At 35.3% G+C, this 15,313-nt stretch overlaps 1 protein-coding gene across 2 annotated transcripts in view; it reads left to right on the top strand.

Moving 5' to 3' along the window:
- TLK1 (tousled like kinase 1) overlaps nucleotides 1–15,060 on the top strand; it is a 67,830-nt gene extending 52,770 nt beyond the window's left edge. For both annotated transcript variants that reach the window (XM_014249560.2, XM_005519787.3), the window contains exons 13-21: nucleotides 747–844; nucleotides 3,961–4,042; nucleotides 4,338–4,429; nucleotides 4,516–4,605; nucleotides 5,219–5,388; nucleotides 7,314–7,449; nucleotides 9,884–9,995; nucleotides 10,285–10,392; nucleotides 13,312–15,060. In XM_014249560.2, the coding sequence (XP_014105035.1) occupies nucleotides 747–844; nucleotides 3,961–4,042; nucleotides 4,338–4,429; nucleotides 4,516–4,605; nucleotides 5,219–5,388; nucleotides 7,314–7,449; nucleotides 9,884–9,995; nucleotides 10,285–10,392; nucleotides 13,312–13,488 (1,065 nt within the window). In that variant the 3' untranslated portion in view covers nucleotides 13,489–15,060. The remainder of the gene's footprint in view (nucleotides 1–746; nucleotides 845–3,960; nucleotides 4,043–4,337; nucleotides 4,430–4,515; nucleotides 4,606–5,218; nucleotides 5,389–7,313; nucleotides 7,450–9,883; nucleotides 9,996–10,284; nucleotides 10,393–13,311) is intronic.
- Nucleotides 15,061–15,313: the final 253 nt, after the last annotated feature.

Here is a 15,313-nt window from a genome sequence, read left to right as displayed (position 1 = left end):
GCATTGTGAAATCTTTATGACTAATTGATTGATTTATTCAGAGGACCTGAATAAATAATTATTCCGTTGTTTCCTAATGCATAGTATAAAGATGAGGTAAAATTAAATGCTGAAATCAGTTAAGGAATGTGCTCCTACCTGACATGCTTCTTTTGAAGTTGCACTTAAAATCTTATGCAATACACATTCTTCATTTGTAATTTTAATGAGATACAAATGGAAAAATCTTTTCAAATTAGATTGGTTTTGGTGTCTTGTATCAGCACCTTTAAAATGTTTCTGCTGTAATGATGTGCTCTTTTATTCTTTCACCTGATTTGTACTTAAAATATTTTACATGTCTTTTCTTAATCTTTCGGTTTGTACAGAATCTATAATTGCCCATATCTCAGTTTTTTCTTTTTTTGTACATCAATTTCAGACTGCTTCCCAGATAATTTATCTCCTTGGCTGAGGTACAAAACCCAGCTGCCTCTCATTTCAAATAGCATCCCTACAGTGCAGAACAATACCACGAACATCCCATTACCTGTGGGTTCATGAACAGAAACATTTCTTGAAACAGGCTTTTGCCTTATCTTTCTGAATTTTTCTGGCTTTAAGAGAAAAGCAGTGCTTTCTTCTAGTTCAGCAGGGTTTTATAATGTAATGTTCCTCCATCACCACTAGTATTGATGCAGGGGTAAAAATACCCTTTTCAAATGGGAAGTAAATGAGCTTTTATATTTCCTTCTTTTCATTTGCAGGAGGAAGCTGAAATACAAGCAGAACTTGAACGTTTGGAAAGAGTTAGGAATCTTCACATAAGAGAACTGAAAAGAATAAATAATGAAGATAATTCACAGTAAGACTTTACTGTTTTAATTTTGCATGTCTGTTTTTAAAGTAATTCTCTAGTATCACATTTTACTTATAGAGGAGAGACTTGTTCATAATTTCTTTTTGGTTCTCTATGTTTATATATGTATTTTAAAAACCAATTTATTTAAACTTAACTAAAATTTCTTACAGTTTGGTAAATTTATTAATGTTCTTGTTGAAAATGCAAGAAATAACATACTTAGCTTATAGTGAAGAGCTGAAACTTGCTAGATTACTAAGTTAAAAAAAACACTTGTGAGATAACTTAATGCAGTTCACTTAGTTGATAATAATGCAAGAAAATGGCAGGGAGGTTTGATGCACCAGCAGCAATTTTGTGCAGCACTTAAAATAAGTTTTGTGTTTATGGTACTGTGATTCCATAGCTACTAGGTATAGGTACCTAGGAGGAAAATGCATATTATGTTGTTACTTTGTATTTCACCCTGAATGACAGTGTATCACAATGTTAAATTGCTACATAATATGAACTGTTACTGTGTAGTTTTGAAAGTAATAATTACGTAACTTAAAGAATTAAGCCTGTTTCCCATGATGGCAAATACAGACACTACAGTTTCACCAACACTTTCATCTGGTGCTGTTGCTTGAAAGGAACTGGTTCTGCCTGTCCCTGGCTACTTAGCCCTGTTTACTTTCACATGCTTGCAGTGGCATTTCTGTATCGAACCAATGCTGGAAATCAATCCAAATTAAAACCAGCTCCTGTGGTTTATTTCCCTGGATTAATTTTAATCCAGGATCTATTTTCTGGTTTAGTTCTTTGCCCAGTTGCAAAAATATTTAGGCTGCCCTGAGGAGAGAGGGCAATGCAAGGGTGGAATGAGACAGGGGGAAGGACATGATGGGCCTGGACTTCTCACTTTCTACACTAGGAAATGTTTATGAAATAGTATCAGTAAGTATCCTTAAGTATCCTTAAGCCTTCAGGATTTTATTTTTTTACTTTTTAGACACAATAGGATTATACATACACTAAGGCTTTTAAATATTAAAAGAAAAAGATGTGAAATTGTGCCTAGCTGTTCTGATTACTGCCATGCAGTAATACAGAAATTTTTTGTTCCTATGTGGCTTTAGTGCTAATTGATAGGTAAATTGTTTAGTGTTTTGGGTATGAAGAATAATAGGTGTTGATACTTACATGTTGATGGCAGAGCATTTAGTTTTAAGAAGTATATAATATATTTTAAAATAAAAATATACAATATTGTTTTAAAATAGATGTCCTACAACAAATAAACAAGCAGGTTAAATGATAACATTTTGAAATCTTCAGTGTTTGCATTAGAACAGGTTTAGGCTTTTTTAAAAAAGAGGATCCTTAAACAATAAGGAATAAGTGGCAGAGAGAAATGACAGGCTTTGACTATAAAAATACTGCATATTTGGGGCAAAGAATGTCCAAGTTACAGTCACAGTTGAAAACAGTTACAGGACATGGACAAGCAGAATGGTGCAGCTTCACTATTCATCATCTGCAGTCAATGCTAACACATTTTGTGGTACAGAATGAAAAGCTTTAAACTGTGTTCATGTTTTTGTGGGAGTTTAGACAAGTATTTACCAAGTGGCCAAGCCATAGCTTTTAGTCATCATGTGGAAGAGAGAAGCAATAGAGAAATAATTTAGGTCTTCAGCCCCTGTTCTCTTTCCTAACATGTCTTGGTGGCTGTTTGGTAAGGGAGAGAGTTCTCAGCCAAAGCAGCTGCTGGATTCTGACTCGGATCCTGTTGGGATTTCCGCTTCCAGCTGTGGTGTAAAGCTAAGCCCATTTTCTTGTTCTAGCAACAAGTCCATCTACCCATGGGTAAACTTGTATGTCTTAGAACTGTGCTGGAATTATGAGACAAATTGAGGGTGCAGGTTAGGGCTTCCCTGTCTGGCTTTGGAGCCCACGTGATGTTGGGGTACAGGTTCTGAGCCATGGAGAGCCACACAGATTAGCAAGAGCAGTGGGGAGGGAAGGGGTAAGATTCACAAGATTGGCCTTACTACAGGTATACATGTAATAGAAAAAACATGAAAAAAAATTTGGGCTACTGGTCACATGACATCAAGTGCCTAATGATGCTGCTTCTAAATTTGTTTTTCTTCCACACTGAATATATTAATTACTGTTCATGGTTTCTTTAAAAAAAAGTAGCTTTGAAATATGTATTTTTATAGTGAATTCAGAGGAAAGTTTTATTTCTAAAAGTCTCACAGTAAGCAAGAATATGCATCTTCTCTCAAATACTTGACTACCTATGATCATATTTCCAAAACTGTAGAGAGTATGGAAGGATGGGATGAGCTATTGGCAGACTGGCCCTAAACTCTTCTTTGAGATTTTCTATGGAATATAACTGGCAGCTTGCCTTAGATTCTTGCTGCGTCTCATTGTTGTGCTAAGAATGTTTTGAATATTCAGATTCCTTGCCACTGATTGGATGGAAGAATGTAATTTGTCTTCTATATCTTTTAGGAGAGAGAGTATGGCCCTTTTTCTTAATCCAGCAGCATTATTTTGTATTTGGAAGACGTGTTTTCATTTTGCTTTTGCTTAGAGTGTGAGCAGATAGTTCTTACACGTGTTTTTCCCCATATTGCTGTTTCTGATTTAACTTCTTAGTGTTATATAAAATCCATTTTTTTAAAAAAGATGCAGTAATATATAACATATCTGGTCATGTTTTGTGTGAAATTGGAAGAATTGTTGTCTGTTCCAGAAAGTTGAGGTGTGAGTCTTCTCTAAAATTTGGCACAACAAACACAGACCCATGTATCGCATGTTTAAATTTAAGCACACTTTTCTTACCCTCAAAAAAAAAAAATAGAGAAAAATAACAAAATGTTTGCCAGGATTGACTGTTCTGATGAGTGTTGTGATAGTATGTGTAAACTAAATAGTCTAAAGGTACTGAAATTGATCATGTTGTACAGTTGTGTCATAAGATTTCTTGTGGTGTAATGTTGCTCAGCATATTGTATGTTGTTTCTAAAAAGAAAACTTTATTTGGTAAGTAAATCTAAGAAATTTACATTTTAGATGCTGCTTGTATGCACAGAATAAGCCAATTTTTTTTTTCTTTCAAGATTTAAAGATCACCCCACATTGAATGAACGGTATTTGTTACTCCATTTACTTGGCCGAGGTGGCTTCAGTGAAGTATACAAGGTAGAGTTTGTTGAGTCTGATAAATCTAATTTTTGAGCCATGTACATTTAATTTGGGGGCCGACAAAAGGGAATCTAATTAAGTAGAAGGATTGTAATTTGTAAAACAAAGGCCAGGTTGACCAGGTTCACTTAACCTGTTGACCAGGTTTCAATTAACCTGTGGAGGGGAGATAGCAGGACAGTAGCCTTGTCAATAGGCTTGTGAATTACATGCCAGCTTTTTTCCTCACTTTATTGGGTGTTTTTATCACCTTTGGTTATAACTTTGCCATATTCATGCATTTCTTTTTTAGGCTTTTGATCTTTATGAACAAAGATATGCTGCTGTGAAGATTCACCAGCTTAACAAAAGCTGGAGGGATGAAAAGAAAGAAAACTACCACAAGTAAATATTAATTACTTATGCTTCAAATGTTAAGCTTAATAGCATTTCATTGATTGTAGAAGGTTAATATATCCATCTTCTTTTAGACATGCCTGCAGAGAGTATAGAATACACAAAGAACTGGATCACCCCCGAATAGTTAAACTGTATGACTACTTCTCCCTGGATACAGATACGTAAGTAGAACTTGGCAAAGATTTTTAGTGCTGTATATTAGATAAACAGAAATGAAGAGTATTTGAACAAAAATAACATATTTTCTTGCTTTCAGCCAAAACAGTTTTAAAAACCCCACACTAGTTGCAGAATTTCATCTGCTAAGTATTACAGGCCTTCTGTAAGGTGATGAAGAGAGTGTTTGAAACACATGACTGGCATTGAAAGGCCTTAGACAATTTTCCAAGACTAAATGACATCGGGCACATTACTAGTCAAGGTGTAGCCCCTGGTGACTGGGCTGCACCTCTTGGCATGAAATTGTCACATCTTAAGGGACAGTTAAGGTATTTTGATTTTGAGAAATGTGTCTACTATAAATAAAGAGGCTTTTCTTAATTTGTCATCCATATGGATGCATTCTCTCTTTTAGTGAGTATGAATGTTCTGATTTACATCAATTTTCCTAATTTAATAGTTACACCATGTGTTCTATGAACAATTTCATTCATATATTTTAATATTCAGGCAGCCATTCTTAAACTTGTCAGAATGAAACTAGGTTGTCATGTCTGTTTCTGATTGTGCAGTATGATACATTCTTTCATTTTGTCTCTCTAAATTCTACCCTAGGTTTTGCACGGTTTTAGAATACTGTGAAGGCAATGACTTGGATTTCTATCTCAAGCAACATAAATTGATGTCAGAGAAAGAAGCTAGGTCCATTGTAATGCAAATAGTAAATGCACTACGGTATCTCAATGAGATCAAGCCCCCTATTATACACTATGATCTTAAACCAGGCAAGTGAGAAATGTTACGATTGAAAATGTAATTTATTTTTTATACTTTATTTTGTTTGTAATTCATGCCTGAAAATGCCAGAGTTATCTTCTGTGTGTCAGGGTTATTGTAAACAACTGGAAAAAGTATGTACTTTTCTTCAGAATCTCATTGCCAGAATCATCTGCCTTTTCTGTGGAAAATATTTGTTACAGCTTTTCTACTTTGCATTATTTTGATTTGAATTTGCGGGAAAAAAATCACATAGCTAATAGATACATGCATCGATAGTTAGCAGTTGTCTTAGTTTAGGGCAAATTAGGAAGGAAAACTCCAAATGGGGATTTCCCCAGGGAAATGCCCCTCCCCACTAACTGGTCTGGGAAAAGGAAAAAATTCCTTAGAGAGAAGTGGAAAAAGCTGTTTATTTAACAGAAATTGAGTAATATTAAATAATAATAAAACCTCTTGCTGTTCGATGGGATGGCAAGTCTAGGAAGAAAAGTCCTTTTCATGTGGTGTAGCTCGGCTGGCTCAGGTTCTTATCAGTCCCTCCGGCGCTGGAAAGTGCCGAGGCCCAGGCCCCGGTGGGCCACAGGCGTGAGCTCCCGGGGTTTGGCTGGGTGTTCAGTCCAAAGCAGGCTTGCACAGATCCAAGAAAATTGGGAAAAAAACAAACAAAGGTCCAGGGAACTCCTCTGCCTCAGCTAGCTAAAACTAACTAAAAGCCAGAGAGAAGCTCTGTCCCGCTGTCTGTCCGTGCTGCAGACACCACAGTCCAGGAGCGGGATGTGTGGGAGTGATGTTTTTCCTTAACACAAACTGCGCGCTTCTTCTTCCCCCTCTCTTGCTCTCAAAGCCAGTCTTAAAGGTGCAGAACTTAATATATAACATAAACCAGACGATTGGGGATACCAGTATCATAAAGTCACCCCAGGACAGCAGTATAAACAGATAAGATCATTAGTAGACTCAGTCCTGTCTGGTGATTGTGGAATGCTGATGTGTAATTAATTTCTTCCATATGTTTTTTTTAAACCTGTAAATATGTAATCAGTCACTTTCAGTATCCCAGCATAAGCACTTCAAAACAGGACTTTGCAGAGAGTTCTCTTAACAATGAATAATAAATATTTTTATAAACAATATTTGTCTTGATTCCATGGCCTTTGTTTTACCATCTTGCATGAATGATGCTTATATTCTTCACATGCTTTAATCTGCTACACTTCCAAGTGTGGGATTTGTAAAGTAATTCTTAGTGCCAGACTGTTTGCTTTCTGTTCTGTAATAAACTGTTCATACAGGTTTCTCTTGTCTTATGAAATTGTACAGAATGTATTCTTAGTTTCATTAGTTTTTGTTCTCAGAGGAACTTCATCAAATAATTTTTATATTGAGAAATTATGGTACAACTTTAACACATGGAGTAAGATTTGTAGGATTGCGGCAATTTCTTGGCACAATTTTGTGGCATATGCAAACCCTGAAAACTGTAGTGTAGGGCTTGTTCTGGCAGAAAAATAATGAAACTTATTTGTATCTAGTTTTCTGCTGCATTCTGATGTTTTCTCACTCATTTTGGTGTTTCTTTGCTGACCAGCCAGCTCCCAACTGAGAGGGCCATTTCAGATCATGATGGTAATCTAGAGAGATGCTGAAACTCCACAGAAACTTGTCATAGTCAAGTTACTCTAGACTTGAGGATCTAAAGATTATGTTAATGTATCTCAGTTGGTTCAAGCATGGTGCTAATAACAGCAAGGCTATGGGTTTGGTCATGGGTCCTTTTCAACCCAGACTATTTTGTGGTTCTGAGTCTCTGATTCTGTAAAATTGTCATTTACCCTCATGAAGTTAGATGTTCTTGAAAACTGGACCAGGTGTTGAAAATAAAGCATTGTGTTACCTTTTTTGAAGTTTTTTTTTTTTCTTTCCTGAATAGGTAATATCCTTCTTGTAGATGGAACAGCATGTGGAGAAATAAAAATTACTGATTTTGGTCTGTCCAAAATAATGGATGATGATAGCTATGGGGTGGATGGGATGGATTTGACTTCCCAGGGAGCAGGAACTTACTGGTAAGTCCTGGTTTGATTTTGCTGTTTAGACTTTGGATCATTGTTCAGATTTTATAAATGTTGTCTTATAAAGTCAATTTGGAAAGACAGCTAGGACTAAAACTGTTAACATGGATGACAAACAAAGGTTTTGTGCAGTGCTGTGATGTTGATATTCCCAAATGTTAGGAAAGTAACATAACAAGTAAAATAAGTGTGTGAGTTATTTATTTGTTTATATATAGGTATATATAAATAAATGTAGAGGTGATCACTGTGATTTAGAAATGTGATTTTCTCTGAAGAAGCAGGTATTTAATCTTTGGCTCCTGGTGGTTGAGGACATTTGACAGAGCTATGATGATTAAGTGTGGGTGCTTAGTACTTGGAAATTGTAGAACAGGGATTACCAGCAGGTAATGTCCTTAGGACAAATGAGTATTCACTCTTCCTTCCTAAAGGTTAATGACAGCTCAGCAGCTGTGATGTACTTTTTGTGTACTTGTGTGCTCATCCAAAACACTGGAGTTTTAGAGCTGCCAAGGCATAGGATTGATAATAAGCATTTCATTGCTTACAGAAAATCTGGTTTTAGAATTTGATCTCTAAAGATGCAGGATTCTTCATGGCCCAGTAGCTCTTAGAGCTCTGTGGCTTAGAGCCTGCTCTTAGAGGGTATGGGCTGGTTGTGTCAGGGTGGGTGGATTAGAAGTCCTATACTGGCCAGGTTGTTACAAGTCATTTGCTCTACAGAGAAGCCAGTGTCATTGCCATTTGCTTTACACCTCTTCCCATATTCAGGAGTTGTATGTAATAAAGTTTATGCCTTTTCCTTCAGAGATTTTAGAAAAGGAAATACATACTCTTCCACAAATGCCACTGTGAATATGCTGTGAAAAAATGATTACTCAAGTTGAAGCATTTTAGAAGTGTTAATGCTTTACCAATTTAAACACCAGTTTAAATGTTTTATTTTAGGAATATATATCAGAAAAATTTTGGCTTTTGGATTTCATCTAGAATGCCTCAGGCACTAGTGGTGCTACAAACTTAAAAGTAAAAAAAGATCTGCAATCATTATAGATTCATAATGAATCTCTGCATTTCTAATTCATGCTTTCTCTGAGCCCAAAATCTTCATTAGGCAGGGAAATACTTGGAGTGAATTTGAGGCTGGGAATGAGTCTGTTCAGAGAACGTTGCACAAACTGTCAGCAGCATAGCCCTGGGATTTCCTCAGTCACTGGGTCCAGTTACCTGCCTTCCCAGGCAGTTAGTTTATATAATCTCTTTGGTAAACTTCTAGATGTTTATATTAAATTAGTTAGTGTTTTGGGCCCAGTAATCTGATTTGCAGTGTCTTCTGTAACCTCAGTTCTCTGATCATTAGAAACCTAATCCTCTAATTTACAGACTGTGTATATTTGTGGCCAGTTTATACTTGTTTGTTCCTGTGCTAACATTGTCCTCCCTCAAGTTGGTTGTGGCTCCTTTCCTAGTACTTGCTGCTTGGTGTTTTTGTAGCCTTCACTTTTTTCCCCCTGAGCTGTAGGCTATCAATTCTTCAGATCATTTTAGTAACTTTCTTTGCATTTGTATCACTTTAAGATCACTTGTCTTGATTTTGGTAATCAGAATTGTAGACAAGTATTCCAGAAGAGAGTTTGTGATACTATTTAAATGGTTGAATTTGCATCTCATTTTTCTACCGATTTCTACAAATATTTATTGAAAGTTTATATTTAAGTCTTATATATTATTGGCAAAAGAATGCCTGTTCTGTAGTTGCCCTAATAGGTTTTTCAGTTTTAAGTATTACAGTCAATAAAACTTGACTGCCCTTAAATGAATACATTTGGAAGATTTTGTTTGCTTGGTAAAGGAAATACCATTTTAACAGTTATTCTGTAATTCAGAAATGGCATGGGAACTTCCTCAACTTTACTTTCATTAAGTAAAGTTCTCTTTCTGCAGAATATAGGGACAGAAATAACAATCACCTCTGTCTATCATATACCACTCTGGGAAATGTTAATATTTTTACTAAAAACTTGGGTAAAGGGTCTTTAAACTATATCTGTATTTTCTTTGAATCCTAACCAGGTCTTGCTGTAAAATGCCCTATTTGGCTTTCATCTTTTTTTGCTTTGATAGATAGCTTCATATTTAACCTGGGGTCCCAATTTAAAAAAAAAAAAAAAGATAATTGGCAGTTTAGGTAAAAAAATGTTTCTATTTGTGCTTCTGTGAAATAGACCCCTCTATTTGACTAACTGTACAAAAACTGTAATATCTGTTTTGGTGGGCTGCAAGGTGTTGGGATGCGGATTGTAGGGCAACTGTACAGTTGTCAAAAGCTCAGAGATGTGTAGGTGAAGTGTTTGTACAGTTTGATAATTGAGCACATTCTAATAATGCCATACTTACAGACTGAAATGCCTGTTTTGATTTCCAGGTACTTGCCTCCAGAGTGTTTTGTAGTTGGCAAAGAGCCACCAAAGATTTCTAATAAGGTTGACGTGTGGTCAGTTGGAGTAATCTTTTTCCAATGCCTTTATGGTAGAAAGGTAAGGAAAACTTCAGAAAATCTAAGGAGTTTTAGTGTAGGTGCTTGTTCTCAGTAGACTGTGAATTACATTCATAAAGACATGAATCTACATGAAAAATTACTTGTGTTACTTTTTGGTGGTGTACGTTGAGTTTGCAAAAAATCAGAAAATCTTGCTGTAACTTTTTTATTTGCAGAATAGTTGGCAGTTTGTATTAACACTGCAACAACTTAGTATAGCATAAATATTCATGAAATCAAAGTAGTTGGATAAATCTCCTGAAAAAAATCATGTGCTTGTTTTGCAGCCATTTGGCCACAATCAATCACAGCAAGATATCTTACAAGAAAATACAATATTAAAAGCCACAGAAGTCCAATTCCCTGTCAAACCTGTTGTAAGCAATGAAGCCAAGGTAACTTTTACTATAATCTCTGAGTAAAACATTAAAGGATTCAGCTGTAAAATTGTTGTTAACCCAAGAATGCTATGGGACATAATAACTGTGTAGAAAAACAAAATTGAGAACTAGTATTCGGATGTTTTTATTTAAGCAACCTTATTCTGGGACATCTCAAAATCATGTACTTCAAAGCAAAACTGTATATATATATTCCAGGAATTTGCAAGTGGTTTTTAAGTAGGCCACCTCAAAAATTGTCTGCTTTACTTTCTCCCAGAGGACCTTATGTGTGTCTCATTCAGGCTGTTTCACTAGAAGTTCTTGTGAAATGCTGCTGCTAACGCTAACAAGCTCTTTCTGAAAATAGTGGATGTTATTCTCTGCAGCCTTATTGGCTAGAACTACTTGACTACCAGGTGCCTGAAGGATATGACCTCTAATATTCTTCCCCTTGAAAGGTCATAGTATGTGTGTATTGACTTAAATCTGAGTTAAGAAACATGAATTTTTGAGATTAAGAATCTAGAAGATATTTTGATGCTGATTCAGGAAATAAAACTGTCAAAATAGTTGCTCTCCCACAAAGGTGTCAATTCCTCTACACACACTGTCTTTTCAGAAACAGATTAAGGTGTTTCCCAAATGATTACTACTATGAGCATCTGTAACACAAATCCAATTATGTGAAAGTGGAAGAAAATACTGTATGTTACTTGCTTATAAAAACTCTCCCAATTTTTGAAAGATATATTCATAACCAGATGCAATTGATGTACTCGTTGAAAAAAAATGCCAAGATAATAAAATGCTTATTCAAGTTTCAGCAATTAATTAAACATGCTTAGAATTGGGACACAAGATGCCAAAAAGTTAGGAATGTTAAGATTCAGCTTCTAAAGATTAAAAGGAAAGGAAACGTATTTCTAGAGGCAGTAGCTTCCCAAGAATATAAGTCTTTTGGGTACATAAACTTGCTGTTACAAGTGGTGGTATATTTCCATTCATTATATTTTCTAAAAGTAGTGTTAGTGAGAGAGCTGCATTTAAGGTTATGAAAAACTGGTTGAAGAACTGTAGTTAGAATTAGGGGAGTGGGGGTTTTACTGAGGTTTTTGTTTGCTGTTGGTTTTTCACTGGCATTTGAAGAAACTACCCCTTGAATGCAGTTGACAAATGCACATCATGTTACTGATACCTTTACATAGTAAGAGTTTATATGTCTTTTAACTTCTCATTTCTTTGTCATTTGTAGTTTTTATACATTTGTATAAGCTTTTATACAGAGAATGTTAGGAAAGAATAGACTGTTCAGCATGGAGAATTGGCAGCTCTTTACATTCTCTGTGTATTTGCATGCTCTGTTTGAAAGACTAAAATAAATTTCCAGTATTCTCCACTCATTAACCATTGTCATGATAGTTGTGAAGGAGATGGAGAAATTATTATCTGGTGAAAATTCTATAAAGCAATTTCAGGCTAACTTCTTAATACAGACCATTTACAGTTACTATGTAGAATCCAAATTATTTTTCAGATTTATAGGTCTGGCAGTTGGAAAAGAACAGCTTGTGAACTGAAATTCTGATTTGGAAAACACGGAGATTAAATAAATACAGAACCTCAAATGACATTGTTAGTTAGTTTTCAGACTGTAACTGTCCTTTGATCCCTCCTCACTGTTTCCTATTTTGTGCAGTGGTTTCCTTTGCTTCACACTAGTGAGCCTACAGTGCCACAAACTGTGAAGTACTTTAAAAACATTTTAGACACAAACTGTTACTCTGAGGATCTTGCAAATAACTGTTTACAGTTCATTTGTTTTGAAAGTTTCACTGTGAAGAATTTTATTAAAATCCGTAATATCCAAGAACATGTGAATATCTACTAACATGTGCATGATTTTTGTATTGTACCTTTTTCATGCTGGAGATGCAAATGATAGAAGTAAATTCTAACATGATTCTTTGAAACTTGTATCACAGATTTCTCCTTTAATCTCCAATTTTTTAATTGGAGCAAAGAACAAACAGCTGAGCAGATTTATCAAAGAAGCTATATGTAATTCTTTTAAATTAAGTTCTAAATTAAGTAATGATGTGCTAATCAGTTCTGTAGCAATAATAAGGATTTTCTATCATTAAATGTTGAAGCCCAGGCTCTCAGGAGACCAAATGTTCTGTGTGTGCTAGACATAAGACATGACAGAAACTTTCAGCACAAAATGATTGGTATACACCTTAAGGACCTAAATGTAGGGATGACAGTGAATTTAGCTGCAGAGTTTTTCAATTGGTTAGATAATTTTAAGCAGGTGTGATTGATTATTTTTTTTTCATGGGAAGAGAGTTTCAGCATAGCAGTGGTTTCCTAAATATTCTTTGTATAATGCCTATTGAGCATGACAGCCAGCAGTGTCAATTTCATGTTTTGCTATACCCTCATGACACATGTGGAAATACCTGTTTTCAAAAGTCAGCTAAAGCATTGAAACTCTGTCTTTGCATCATCTACCTATTCTTCCCTACTAAATGGTATTAGAAGCTCATTGGAGAAAGTAGAAACATCTTTTTCAATCCTCTGACACTTGCTCCTGGATTTTATTAGTCTGTTCAGGCATAAAACATGCAAAAATCTAATTGGATGAGATGCTAATGTTTTACTTGTAAATATAGTTCCTAAACATGGAAATACATATTTGAAGTGTGATTATTCTAAGCCAGTTTTAATTTCCTGATTTTTTTTTTTCTGCCATGATGTTACATTTCTTCAATGGGCTCAGCAGTAAAATGTTACATTGTCATTTGAAGTAAATTATTTAAGAACAAGGATTTTGTTTAGAAGCTAGTTTAATCCAGGAGGGTTTGCCTATTTGCCTGAAAGGAAATGTGAGTATTTAGAATGTTACTGTAACTTTCTACATTTCTCTTCTAGGCCTTTATCAGACGCTGTTTAGCATACCGAAAAGAGGATAGATTTGATGTCCACCAGCTGGCTAATGATCCTTATCTTCTCCCTCATATGAGGAGATCAAATTCTTCAGGAAACTTGCATATGACTGGCCTAGCAGCATCCCCTACACCACCTACTTCAAGCATTATTTCGTACTGAAATTTCTCCAGCTGAGGAATGGGATGATACCTTTGTTTAGTTTTCAGATGCAGACTTGAGCTTGAAAGCATTTGAGTGTTTTTACACAGGACAAGTTTGATAACTGTGTTTTCAGACTGCAGTCCTCCTACATAGTGTAATTTGTATGATTGGAATGGATCCTGGACTGTGAATAAATGTACCCTTCTGAGAAACACCATTAAACACTGAAGGATGAAGGATGACACTTCCTGTTACAAACTAACAGGTATACTGTGTTTAAGACTGAAGAAAAGGTTTTTAGTTTTTTTCTGGGGAACATTGTAAATAATCTTTTTAATAGTTTAAAGTACATTTGGTGGATACTGGAAAGTTCTAACATGAAGGGTAGTTTTTCATTATTTAAATAAAAAAGTGTAGTGAGCAAATTTGAAAACACAGGAAAAAATTTGTGCCTGGATATAAACTAAATGAACTGCCATCTGTCCAAGACATTGATCTTTCGAAACCAAAGTAAGGAGTGTGAGACGGTGAAAGATAATTTTCAGCATCAGATTTCTCAAATAAAATTGGAGTATTTTATTTGGCTACTCAGGCGTGTACCTCCAAAAATGTTGTGGTGTTCCACTGAATTTAGATTGGAAGGTGATATGGAATTCCTGGTACTTATTTCTCAAATAGATTGCTAATTTTGAAATCTATTCAGTTTTTTGAAAGTACTTGCTGTGGTGTTGAAACTTGTGAAACCTTCCAGGCTTCTAATAAAAGCGAGCAACAGTATGAAACCAAATGCAAACAGGTCATGTATAATGTTCTATGCAGGAATAATGATAAATTCCCTTCTAGCTCTATTGTAAATTGTTGTACAGATGTCACATTTTCAGTTAAATTTCAGCAACTTATTCCTGTACAAATGTTTAAAGTATGGCTTTTTCTAATTGGATATTGTATTTTTTTTAAGTCTCCCTGAAGGCGCTTTTAATTGCTGCTAAATGATGTTGCTTTTACTTTTACAAGAGTCAAATGACCTCCTTAAGGTGCAAGTCAACTGTACGAGAGATTGAGAGCAGGCAATCCGTTAACAATCAAGGCATGTAAAGCAGATCTGTGTTGGCAATATGCAGTACAGTTAAGTCAGTTTATTGCGTTCTCGTCCCGCAGAGCGCATGGATAATAGATGTAGAAGTTGCTCATGGTTATTCTCTATTTCTGGAAGTTCCTATCAACAAGGAAATGTTTCTTGTGGCTTGTACAGATATTTTAAAATGTGAAACATTTTCTAACTGCCTCGTATGGTAGAAACTTATTTTTCAGAACAGTGTATCTCTCTTCTGTTCACTATTCTTTTTACTGTCCCATTCTTGATGCTGAATTCCTATATGTAATTTTGTCCATGTTGCAGAAAGAGGAGGCTGTATTACCCCAGGTTTTCATTTAGTATTGTACAGTTAAACTGTTGCTCTTGTTTCTGATCTTGCAAGCCATTTTGTTTTCATTGTATATAAAGAAATGTTAACTGTCTCTTTAAGATGCTGCTGAAATTGTAGAGAATGTAGCCAAAACAGTAATAAACAACGGCAGTTGAAATTTCAAGGTTTTCATGGTGTCTTTTTACATTTCAGCACAGGGCAAATCACAAAATCATCAGTGAGCAACATGAAAATATTTAAAGCAAACTCTTCTCAATTACATACAAAAAGCCAGTAATACAATAATTAATTTAAGTGACATTGGAGGTGAAAGGGGGAGATTCCATGAAACTTAAAACTTCTGTCATGATGAGGTAACCAGAACTTCATTTGATTAAATAGACTGCACAGTAACAGCTTGTAAGTATTTCAGTGAT

The sequence above is a fragment of the Pseudopodoces humilis genome, chromosome 8 (genome assembly GCF_049639895.1).
Source record: "Pseudopodoces humilis isolate 2021_Gansu_Grassland_sample_001 chromosome 8, ASM4963989v1, whole genome shotgun sequence".
NCBI lineage: Eukaryota > Metazoa > Chordata > Aves > Passeriformes > Paridae > Pseudopodoces > Pseudopodoces humilis.
Note: the sequence above shows the minus strand (reverse complement) of the source record. Positions and strands in the feature narration are given on the sequence as shown.